Below are 11636 nucleotides of genomic sequence, written 5' to 3' on the forward strand. Positions count from 1 at the left end.
GGGCGTGGAGGAGGCCCGTAAACAAACTACAAGTTCCGGCAGGCAGTGCATCACCGGTCAGGACTAGGCTGGGGCAGAGCCGCCGGGCTCGCGGAGGCGGCGGCGGCGGCGGCTGCTACGGCTGGAGGACCCGGGCCGGGCCCGCGGCGGAGGCCGTGGCTGGAACTGGGAAGGTGGCGGGGAGGGACGCGGGGGTAAGATGGCGACGTCGGGGGCGAACGGGCCGGGCTCGGCCACAGCCTCAGCGTCCAATCCACGCAAGTTTAGTGAGAAGATCGCGCTGCAGAAGCAGCGTCAGGCCGAGGAGACGGCGGCCTTCGAGGAGGTGATGATGGACATCGGCTCCACACGGGTAAGGGGCCGCGCCGGGGAGCCCGAGCGCAGAGGAGCGGTCGCCAAGCGGATAGGCGGGGCGGGGGCGGGAGCCGCTGGGCAGGAGGCGGAACGCGGCTAGGGCAGCGGGCACCGCGGTCGGAGAGGCGCGGGGTGAGGGCCGAGGGTCAGCTAAACGAATTTTGCCGGGAAGACAGGAACACCGGAGAGATTGGGGAAGTAGGGAAGACTGGGTTCGAGTTATTTACGTGTGAGGCAGGACTGGCGGAAGAGGGAAGATGGACTGCCGAAGTCCAGCGCCCGTGGAACGGTTCTTCTGCATCTCTGGCTGCGTCCTTTCACAGACTCCACTGAAGCATCCTCAATTATGGATTATGGGTTGGGAGCATAGTCTGCTTGCCCCTAATCTGGCCCTTTCTGAACTTGTGGTCCCCAAACTAGGGCCTGTGCTCTGTTGGGACACTCAACGGCGTCTAGGTTCCTAGGGGAAAGGCCCCTCGAGTGGTTTGATCTGGCTGTGCTGGGTATATTGGGACAGGAAGTCCCCTCCTGTGTCCCGTCCCTTTGCTTCCTTTTTCAAATATTTCGTGTGGTTTCCTGACTTGAGTCAAGGTGAGGACCATTGCTCACAGAATGGTTCTTAGTGTTTGGCCCTGGCCGTCTGGGAGGAAAGGTAGAGCTTTGGATTGCCAGATTGGGTAAAGGATCACCTATCCTTTCACCGGTGATGTGCTGAACTTTCTAGGGAGATGGTACTATCTGTGAGTCAGTTTCTGGAGTGCTTTCTAGAGTCCTCTGTGTGTGGGAAATATTCATTCCTAGGAAGTTCCACAAAGAATTTTAAGGCCTCTGCCAAGTTGCTTTGGAACCTCCACCCCCACCTTGATTTCTTGCTTCCCAGGGGCTGGACGTGAGAGGGGTGGGGTGGGCTGGCAGGAGTTTGCAGGTAAACAGCCCTAATTTAGGGACGCAGTTATTTTAAAAATTGAAATGATCTCTCATGGTGAAGAGCTAAAAGGTCTGAGAGGAGATGGTGGAACATAAGTACCACATTACAAGGCCCCTTGGTTCTGTGTATGACTGTGACTGATTGTATTTTTGTGTGTATCTCCCTTGACTCTGAGTCGTGTGTGGTGTGTGTGTGTGTGTGTGTGTGTGTGTGTGTCTGTCTGTCTGTCTGTCTGTCTCTCTGTGTGTCAGTGTTTCCTCTGATTTTCTAGGGACCACATGCTCTAGTTTCTGGGAGTTCAAGAAAGATTAAGTGGGGAGGCAGATTTGATGTACATGTGTGTGTGCGTGCACACAGTTGTATAACCTGCTCTTAACCACCATGAGGATTATGAGCCTTTGACTGCTCCCTTTAAGAGCTTTTGATCATAGTGGAGGTCAGAGACAAAAAGATGGGAGTGAGGCTTATTTCCAGGGGAGAGCTTGAGGCTTTGTCTTCTGGACCATGTTTCTATCAAAGCTTGTGTGTGCAAGCAAAAGCTGTTGAGGAATGAAAAGCTGGGGCTTCCGTTTTTATGATGCTTTGATTATCAAAAGGCCTTTCTGCCTACTTTGCTTTTGCTGATTAACTTCTCTGATATACAGTAAAATATAGTTAGCATACGTAGCCAAAGCCTGGAGAGCCAAGCACCTTGAACTTGGAGTGCAATGCTTAGTTTGTTACCTAAGTAACTGGAAGGGCTTGAGGGAGGCAGACACAGCCCTTGGGCATAGACCACCAGAGGACTTAGAGGTTCCATCCATTCCCAGAGATGAGCATCACCCTCTGGGAGCCCTGAGCTGATCTGGAACAGAAAGCCAGTTCTGGTTAGTTCTGCGCTACAGTGTGGCTCTCTAGCTCTCAGCATTCCCTTCCTTGGTTGCTCTGCTCGTTCCCATGCCCTTCTCCTAGCTCTATTTATTTGGCTGAGGGCAGCATCTGAGCCTTGGAAGTAGCCACTTATCTCTCACACAGAGGGGCATGAGATAGAGAGACTAAAACTATGGCCAACCGAGGGTTATTTTGTCTCACTTCCTTAGCAGACCTCTCCACAAACTCGAGGAGATGGCTCTACCCAAGTTGGACTAGGCTACTGTGCCCTCCCTACCCTGCCAATTCAGGCACTTAGCGTTCAGTGAGTACTTGGTCTGGGCAGCTCTCCTTTAGCAGAAGAACCGTCACTTTCTGGTTGTCTAGTTTGGGGTGTGCAGGCTCTGTGCAGCCTTGTTCTAAAGCTGGAAAAGCAGCAGATCCCGGAAGCTTATGCTCCTCAGAGTGTGAAGGGAAGAAACTGGCAATAATGGATCCTTGGCATCGACTTCTGGTCTTCCCCTGCCTTCTGCTTAGTCTTGGAGACATCTGGCCATGAAGGCAGAGGTGCCTAACAGGCCATCATCTTGTGACTTGCCTCAGTGGGGATACCAGCAGACAGAGACAGGCCATGCAGTGTCAGGCCCTGCCTAGCAGGGTTCTGCCAGGCAGTAGGGAGCTCACTGATTAGAAAGCTGCGGAAGGGGTGGGTCGTCTGGACCAGGCCTGGCTGATGTTTCCTCATCACTGTCTTTATTCTGGCAGATGTGAGGAGTGACAAAGATGGCCAAGAGGAGCAGAGCTCCGGCCTTCCCTGACATACCGTTTGTCTCTTTTACCTCAGTTACAGGCCCAGAGACTTCGCCTGGCTTATACAAGAAGCTCCCATTATGGTGGTTCTCTGCCCAATGTTAACCAGATCGGCTGTGGCCTGCCTGAGTTCCAGGTGAGTGGACACCAGCCAAGAGTGTAGGCTCTCACGCTACTTCCCCGCTGATTCACCTGTCCTTTTTGGCAGAGCCCCCTCCATTCACCTTTGGATTCCTCTCGGAGCACTAGGCACCATGGGTTGGTGGAACGGGTACAGCGAGATCCCCGCAGAATGGTGTCCCCGCTTCGCCGGTACCCCCGCCACATATCCTTCACAAGTGATTTAAGGGCAAAGGAATGGTAGGAAGGGGCTCTCTGGAGACTCATGGTGGGAAGGAGCTTTTGACTTTATTGCTTGCTTTCATCTTTATCTGGCTCTTGTGACAGGCAGTTAGTGTTCTGTGACTGTGCCCTGTAGTGCTGGTCCTGGCTGGCCTTACTTCTGCTCACTGTCTTGTAAAGCAGGCTCCCTGTTACCTGAGGAGGAGATTTGGTCCCTTCTCCCAATCTGTTGTGAACTTCATTCTTAGAGACTGCTAGCTACCATGTTTGTCTCCTAACCCTGCCCAGTCACGTGCTTAGATTGTTCCGGCTACTAAACTTGGCCTTAGGGTTTTGGTTTTGTTTTTGCTTTCTGAGAGGTCTCTGTGTGGTCCTGGTTGTCGCGTTTGCTCTGTAGACCAGGCTGACCCGCATAGACCAGATGGATAGCTGCCTGACTCTGCTTCCTGAGTGCTGAGATTCGAGGCCAGTGCTGGTACCAATCCTGCTTTTGTGGGGGTGGGAGTGCTTTCATTCTGTAGTCTGGCTTTTCTGGAACTTGACAGGGAAATCAGGTAGGGTTCAAACTTGTGGAGATCTCCTTGTACTGCCTCCTAAGTACTGGGATTACAACTGTAGACCACCATGCCTATTTTTGTTCCATTTTGTTTGCTTGTTTTTGTGGTGCTAGGGCCTAAAAAGTTAGGTGGCCTTCTTCATTGAGATACAGCCCCTGGGGTTCTCTTCTGCTCTTCCTTGTGTGTGCACGGTGTGTGTGTGTGTGTGTGTGTGTGTGTGTGTGTGGTGTGTGTGGTGTGTGTGTGTGTGTGTGTGTGTGTGTGGTGTGTGTGTGGTGTGTGTGTGTGTGGTGTGTGTGTGTGTGGTGTGTGTGTATGTGTGGTGTGTGTGTATGTGTGTGTGTGTGGTGTGTGTGGTGTGTGTGTGTGTGTGTGTGTGTGGTGTGTGTGTATGTGTGTGTGTGTGGTGTGTGTGTATGTGTGTGTGTGTGGTGTGTGTGTGTGTGTGGTGTGTGTGTGTGTGTGTGGTGTGTGTGTGTGTGGTGTGTGTGTGTGTGTGGTGTGTGTGTATGTGTGTGTGTGTGGTGTGTGTGTATGTGTGTGTGTGTGGTGTGTGTGTGTATGTGTGGTGTGTGTGTATGTGTGGTGTGTGTGGTGTGTGTGTGTGTGGTGTGTGTGTGTGGTGTGTGTGTGTGGTGTGTGTGTATGTGTGGTGAGTGTGTGTGTGTGTGCGTGCGTGGTGTGTGTGTGCGTGCGTGTGTGACTGGCCTGGAGCTGCCTTTCTTCAGCCTCCCAGCTGATTGGGATTATGGCCTGAGCCACCACTACCTGGCTTACTTGTATGACCTCTCCTCTCTGCTCTTCTCCTTAACCGCGGCTGTCCACATTGACAGTTCTCCCTACAGCCCTGCCTACTTATCTCCTCCCCCAGAGTCTGGCTGGCGAAGGTGAGTCCAGTGCAGGTGGAATTTCCCACCCATCCGGTCTCTAACACGTCCTAGAGGGGCTGAGGTGGGCTAGGCACTGGGCTGAGGGTTCAACAGTACCTCCTCTCCTAAGGGCCAAGCTGGGAGGGTGGGGCATCTGGGTAGGTGGTCAGAGTCCAGTCCTGGCCTGTTGACACTCGTGGCCAAGCCTCCTAGTCCAGCTAGCAGAACCAATGGAACTATAGCCGAGCGGGGGTGTGTGGGGGAGGGGATGCAGGTGGACATGGCTCCTTTCTCGTCGTAGTGGGTGCCAGGTGGAGTGCTGTAACATGGTTGGATCTTTGAACCCCTCCTTTCTCTTTCTCAACCCCAGTACTGGTGTCCAGAAAACTTGCTAGGCTTCAGCATTTCCACTCGGCCTATCTTGGCAGAGGGGAGTTTCTGTTGCCAGATCTCTTAGATTGGGGAGGGGTGGGGGTTTATGGATCACAGACATTGGAAAAACCGGAAAGAGGCATGACACCGGGTACCAAGGCCGTTTGATGTCCACCCTTGCCGCTGCATATTGGCCCACCCCCATGCCTTTCTTGTCCATTGCCAGCCGCCTTCCTCCTAACTTTTCTGTCCTAGGATGATGCCCTGGGGCAACCTCCCAGCCGAGAAGGGGCAGTTGTTTCGCCTGCCATCCGCACTTAACAGGTGATGCTCCTTGACTTCATAGTCCACACCTCTTTCCTGTGCCTTCTGGGGGCCTACTCTATGTCACCCCTTTCCTAGCCCAGTTTGAATATCCCACTGCTGGAAGACTATTCCTGCTACTCATCTCTGCTCCTCCAACAGGACAAGCTCTGACTCTGCTCTTCACACAAGTGTGATGAACCCCAACCCCCAAGACACTTATCCAGGCCCCACACCTCCCAGTGTCCTGCCCAGCCGCCGAGGAGGTAGGTGGTCCCAGGGAGTAGCTGTGGAGCCTTTTACTGGAGCAGGCAAACAAGCAGGCGCTGAGCCAAGTCATTGCATCCCATGCAGGTTTTCTGGATGGTGAGATGGATGCTAAAGGTATGTGCTCTTTACCCACTGTGAGTAGTGAGTGCAGGTGTCGGGGACTTTGTCTCGGGTCCAGGAATAGGTCCCTTCCTGCCTCTGCTCCTTGTCGTGCCTTACTGGCGTCTCCTGCAGCCATCCCATCACCATCTTTCTCTTTCCAGTCCCTGCTGTTGAGGAGAACTTGATAGATGACAAGCATTTGCTGAAACCCTGGGATGCTAAGAAGGTAGGTGAGGGCCACTGGGTTTCTCCCACTGTCCCGGGGCCAGCCCTTCCAGGATTCCCGCTGAGATCTGTCCTCATTTCTAACCTTCTTCCTTCTCTGCTCAGCTGTGCTCATCCTCCTCCCGACCTCGGTCCTGTGAAGTCCCTGGAATCAAGTGAGTGCCACTAGAAGGCTGGAGTGAAGTCGGGTGGGCAGGACAGGGAGACGTGCACGGCTGGTCTCTGCTCCTCTCTCACCACTCTCTCTTACATGTCTCCTCTCCTCTGTCCTCCCCAGCATCTCTCCATCTCCTGACCAGCCTGCCAACGTGCCTGTCCTCCCACCTGCCATGAACACGGGGGGCTCCCTACCCGACCTCACCAACCTGCACTTCCCCCCTCCGCTGCCCACTCCCCTGGACCCTGAGGAGACAGTCTACCCCAGCCTGAGTGGGGGCAACAGTACCTCCAATTTGACCCACACTATGACTCATTTGGGCATTAGTGGGGGTCTGGGCTTGGGCCCCAGCTATGATGTACCAGGTGAGTGGCGGCCTTGTCCTGGTCACGTGACTACCAGGTGCTCCTTGGCTAGAAGGGGAAGGGGAAGGAGGCATGATCTGGGATCCTGTGACTGCCCACCGACCCCACACCCCATACCCTCTCATTGCAGTTCTCACCCCGCAAGAATGGGGAGATGTGGCTTTTCCTAGTAAAAGATGAGGATAGCCCCAGTGGGTAGTGCCAATCTCACCGCCAGGGACAGAGTAGGGAGGACTTTGTGTTGCCGTGTAGTCTGGTCGCTGCTACCCATTCTGGGTGGCAGGGGCCCAGTCCCCTCAGTAACGTTGGCATCTCTGGTTTTTGTCTGTGTCCGCAGGACTTCACTCACCTCTTAGCCACCCGTCCCTACAGTCCTCCCTAAGTAACCCCAACCTCCAGGCTTCCCTGAGCAGTCCTCAACCCCAGCTCCAGGGCTCCCATAGTCACCCATCACTGCCTGCTTCCTCCTTGGCCCACCATGCACTGCCCCCCACCTCCCTGGGCCACCCGTCACTTAGTGCCCCAGCCCTTTCCTCCTCCTCTTCCTCTTCATCCACTTCATCTCCTGTCCTGAGCGCCCCCACTTACCCAGCTTCTACTCCTGGGGCCTCTCCCCGCCACCGCCGTGTGCCCCTCAGCCCCCTGAGCTTGCCCGCGGGCCCAGCCGACGCCAGAAGGTCCCAACAGCAGCTGCCCAAACAGTTTTCGCCAACAATGTCACCCACCTTGTCTTCCATCACTCAGGTATGCGTGGCCACCTTCTTCCCTCCATTTGTTTCCCTTCTTCTCCTTCCTGTGCCCTGGCCCTTGTCTCCTTCATCCCTTCCGTTTCTATCCCAACCCATCTGTTATTGGCTTGTCCCTCTATGCGTGAGAGTACGGACTCTGGCATCGAGCCTTTTGACTTCCCATCATGGCTCTGCCTCTTGATGCTCGTCCCCATTCACAAGTTACTGGCCTCTCTGAGCCTCGGCAGTCCCATTTAGAAAGCAAGGTGGCTTTCTGAGCACCAGGGCCACTAACATACACAGTGTTCAGCGTTGCCTAGCACAGGCACCAGTGTAGCTTACCCACGTGCCTTTCTCCTGTCTTTGTTCTTATCCTCGTCACTTCGGTCCTGTCCCACCCTCTTCCATCTCCCTTCTTTACTAGAATTCAGAGTTCAAGAGTCTGAGCCCATAGAGCCCAGTCCTTTCACACTGAATAGATGAAAATCTGGTGCCTGGAGGAGAGTAACTTCCCAAGATTTACACAGCAAGTGAGGAAGAGGTGACTGAGATAGCGTCTCCTTAGCTCATCTGGCCTTGAACTCACTAAATAGTTGAGGCCGGCCTGGAACATCTGACCCTTCCTGCCTCTGCCTTTTAAGAACTTGGTTTACAGGCATGACCTACCATGCCCACTTCTTTCCTTTCTCTTTCTTTTCAGGCTTGCCTCCGTGCTAAGGGAGTTTTTCCTTCCCTCTCCATCTTACAAAAAGACTTCTCCCACTTTTTCTTCATCCTAATCCTCTCCTCCTCTCTGCCCTCCTCTGTCCTGCTCCATTACTGTTTCCTGGATGTGTGTTCTGTGTTCCATCTTTACCCTGTCCTGTAGAGACGACTATCCATGCCAGTGAGGGCGGCTTGAGTCTCCACATCTCTTCTTTCTTCCTCTCGTTCCTCTGGCCTCTTCAGGGCTCAGAGCAGCAGTGCTCATCCATACTGTGGCATTAACAGTCACCTGTGAGGTGTCCCAGTTCTCACTTAGTCAAGTTCCAGGGCTTAGGACACTCACTTGTGGAGTGGGTTTGAGTTAACCTGTTGTCAGCCTCCTTTAGCACCTACATCTCAGTAGCATTTTCTGTCATTTCCACCAGCTCGCAGAATGCCCATGGGAGCATAGGGTAATGTTATTTTGGGGAGAGAGTCAGGAGACAGCTCCCCCTTTGAGCCTGGTAGCTCCAGACTCACAGTCTTCCCGCTCAAGCTCCTGAGGGCGGAGTTGACAGTGTTGGACCACTGCTTGTATTGAGGACAGCTGTAGCTTAGAGGGTGGGGAACTCTGCCTAAGAGGTCTTTTGAAGGGTCACACTGAAGAATACATTTTTCCCTTTTTCTTTTCAGGGCGTCCCCTTGGATACCAGTCAACTGCCTACTGACCAGCGATTGCCCCCATACCCATATAGCCCTCCAAGTCTGGTTATCCCCACCCATCCGTCCACCCCCAAATCTCTACAGCAATTGCCCTCTCAGGCCTGCTTAGGGCAGCCCTCAGGGGGACAGCCCCCAGGCAGGCCGCCACATTATGGGGCACTGTACCCACCTGGGTCCAGTGGGCACGGGCAACAGCCTTACCACCGGCCAATAAATGACTTCAGCTTGGGGAATGTGAGTACACAGACTCAGCTCTGAAATGGGAGGGCCGAGGGCGGGCCAGGTATTTGAGTGGTCTCTGGTACGGTGAATTGGGAGATGGGGATGGGACCTCTCTTTTCCCCAGGTAACGTAGCACTGCCAGCTTGGGGCGCCTGTCTTCCTGTGTCTGACCCTACTCCTGCCCCTGTTTCTGCTCAGCTTGCTCTCTGATGACTCCTGCCTTGACCCGTTCTCTGCCTGGCATGCACATGCTCTGACCCAGCAGGTACGGTGCCCACACTTAACTCGGGCCCCGTGCTCGCTTCTCTTGCTCTGCTTGCTCTCACCTCCCTCTGTCTCTGCTTCTCTTCCTGGGGTGGATGGGGCTTGCTAGGCAGGACACCCTGTTCTGAAGCCCGCTTCATTAAGGTCTGTCTGTGTGTCCCTAGCTGGAACAGTTCAACATGGAGAGCCCATCAACCAGCCTGGTGCTGGATCCCCCTGCCTTTCCTGAAGGGCCTGGATTTTTAGGGAGTGAGGGATCAGTGAGTGGCCCCCAGGATCCTCATGTCCTCAACCACCAGAACTTGACTCACTGTTCCCGCCATGGTTCAGGACCCAATATCATACTCACAGGTGAGGGGACATGGGTGGTGGTAGAGAGTGGAAGGAAGAATTGCCAGCTTCACTGATGGAGTAGGAGGGATTGAGGGCTTTGGAGGTGTGCAGATGGGATCCTTACCTACCTCTTTTACACACAGGAGACTCCTCCCCAGGATTCTCTAAGGAGATTGCAGCAGCCTTGGCTGGAGTACCTGGCTTTGAGGTGTCAGCATCTGGGTTGGAGCTGGGGCTGGGGCTGGAAGATGAGCTGCGCATGGAGCCACTGGGCCTGGAAGGACTAACCATGCTGAGTGACCCCTGTGCCCTGCTGCCTGACCCTGCTGTGGAGGATTCATTCCGTAGTGACCGGCTACAGTGAGGGCCCTTACTGCCATCCTTCATGGCCCTGTCCCCATCATCACCGTCCTTTGCATCCCTTCCCCCGGCCAGTAGAGACTACTCTCTGCCCCCAGATCCTTTTTAAATATGAATGAAGGATCCTAAAAATGAGGAAAGGGAAGGGGCTTGGCCAGGTGGGCCTGGGGAGCACAAGGAGAGCCTGAAGCACCTGGAACTTTGAAACTGTCTGGAGGTCAGAGCCTGTTGGAAAGCAAGGTGGAGAGGGGAATCTTGGAGGTAGGGCTTGTCCAGATAAGGGTGGGCATTGCCAGCCCCTCTCTATTTCTCTTCCCCTTGCAGTGGAGGAGAGAGCCAGAGTGGATATTATTTTTTATTAAATATATTATATGTTAATAAAAAATCCTAACAAACCTTTTGTGTAGTTGACTCTTTGGAGGCCTAAGGAGGTTTGATGTCATAAACTCTTCTATGCTTTTTTTTAATTTATATTTTATGTGCATTGGTGTTTTGCCATGGATGTCGAGGCCCCTGGAATGCAGATCAGGAAGAATGGACAGTTGGTGCTGGGAATTGAACCCAGGTCCTCTGGAAGAGCAGTCAGTGGTTTTAACCACTGAATCATCTCTCCAGCCAGCCCACCACCACCACCACCACTTTTTTGTTTGTTTGGTTGGTTTTTTGTTGTTGTTGTTGTTGTTGTTTTTTCGGGACAGGGTTTCTCTGTGTAGTTTTGGTGCCTTTCCTGGATCCTGCTGTGTAGACCAGCCTGGATTGGAACTCACAGAGATCCGCCTGGCTCTGTCTCCCGAGTGCTGGAATTAAAGGCGTGCGCCACCACTGTCTAGCTATATTATATTTGTTTTTTTGAGGCAGGATTGCTTTTATATACTCCAGGCTACCTAGAAGCCACACCTGATTTTCTCACCTCAGTTTCCTGAGTGCTAGGATCATAGACATTTTCATCCTTTCAGTGGATTGTGGAGAGCCACCAACCTTAGATTTGTGCCTCCAATTGGACATGTCATAGAGCTGATATATACTTCACCCATGGCAGCAGGAAGTCACCGTATGTGCCCTCATGTTGGTCTAAGGCTCTGCTGCTGCAGCATCAGGGGAGGGGGCACCCTGGCTGGCCAGACAAGTTACTCTTCTTCATCCCAAGGCCTGGGGTAAGGAGATGGCTGTTGGCCCAGGTCATGGGTGTTTCTGGTAGAATAACCTCATCTCTCTTGGGGGTAGCTATTCCCAGCACTGGGGCTTCTGAAGAGAGAAGCTTTGATAATTATGAACTCCAAGTAAGTAGGTCTAGCTGGCTCCCCTGGTCATTTCAGCTTGGAGGGCCTATGCAACTCCACGTTCCTAGGATATTAGCATTGTGTATGAATTCACCCACTTCACTGCTCCACTTGAGTTTAACTCGATAGATGAACCTGGGGAGACAACCATGTTCCTTCCGCATATGTTTGTCAGCAGCCTTCACCCAGCACGGTGAAAGGAGTGCTGCCCCTCCCCACCTCCACTTTTCGGCTTCACGCCTCTCTTCCTCTTTTCAATGCTCTTGTCATTTCTCGAAAGGAGAACTGAGAACTTCTGGCTCTGGCTAGTGCGTTCTAAACCTGGAAGTGGGGAGTCACCTGGGTTTTCCAAGTGTAGGTCTTCAAGGCCTTCACCGTGGCACGGTGGCCACATCTGACTGTAGGACGGAGGGCAGGACAGGAGCATCCGCTCTGACTGCTCTGACTTCGGGGGCCACCTCGGGTCAGTTGTCTTGCTTGTCCGCTGGGTGGTGGGAATCCGCTTGGTTGCAGGGGACCCTCCCAGCCACCAGGGGTCG

General features: G+C 53.6%; 1 protein-coding gene across 2 annotated transcripts; it reads left to right on the plus strand.

Annotated features, from left to right (window-relative positions):
* The first annotated feature begins 90 nt into the window (after positions 1-90).
* Crtc2 (CREB regulated transcription coactivator 2) lies at positions 91-10212 on the plus strand. Of its 2 annotated transcripts, none has more exons than XM_036191206.1 (14): positions 91-352; positions 2976-3077; positions 3150-3266; positions 4666-4727; positions 5337-5405; positions 5547-5650; positions 5739-5768; positions 5918-5982; positions 6087-6136; positions 6259-6503; positions 6841-7247; positions 8609-8872; positions 9289-9475; positions 9601-10212. In XM_036191206.1, exons 1-14 carry the CDS (start codon positions 200-202, stop codon positions 9819-9821), a joined length of 2076 nt encoding a protein of 691 aa, XP_036047099.1. In that variant the 5' UTR covers positions 91-199; the 3' UTR covers positions 9822-10212. The 2 variants fall into 2 exon arrangements, 1 of the variants encoding a protein (XP_036047099.1); XR_004945284.1 differs by lacking the exon at positions 9601-10212 and adding an exon at positions 9059-9125 and having other exon boundaries at positions 142-352; positions 9289-9355.
* Positions 10213-11636: the final 1424 nt, after the last annotated feature.

The sequence above is a fragment of the Onychomys torridus genome, chromosome 6 (genome assembly GCF_903995425.1).
Source record: "Onychomys torridus chromosome 6, mOncTor1.1, whole genome shotgun sequence".
In the NCBI taxonomy this organism is placed as follows: Eukaryota; Metazoa; Chordata; class Mammalia; order Rodentia; family Cricetidae; genus Onychomys; species Onychomys torridus.

Coding starts and splice junctions, on each gene's coding strand:
- Crtc2 (XM_036191206.1), top strand. CDS start 200: ATGGCGACGTCGGGGGCGAACGGGCCGGGCTCGGCCACAGCCTCAGCG. Junction 5,769..5,917: donor TGGTGAGATGGATGCTAAAG/GTATGTGCTCTT, acceptor TTCTCTTTCCAG/TCCCTGCTGTTGAGGAGAAC. Junction 7,248..8,608: donor CCTTGTCTTCCATCACTCAG/GTATGCGTGGCC, acceptor TTTTCTTTTCAG/GGCGTCCCCTTGGATACCAG.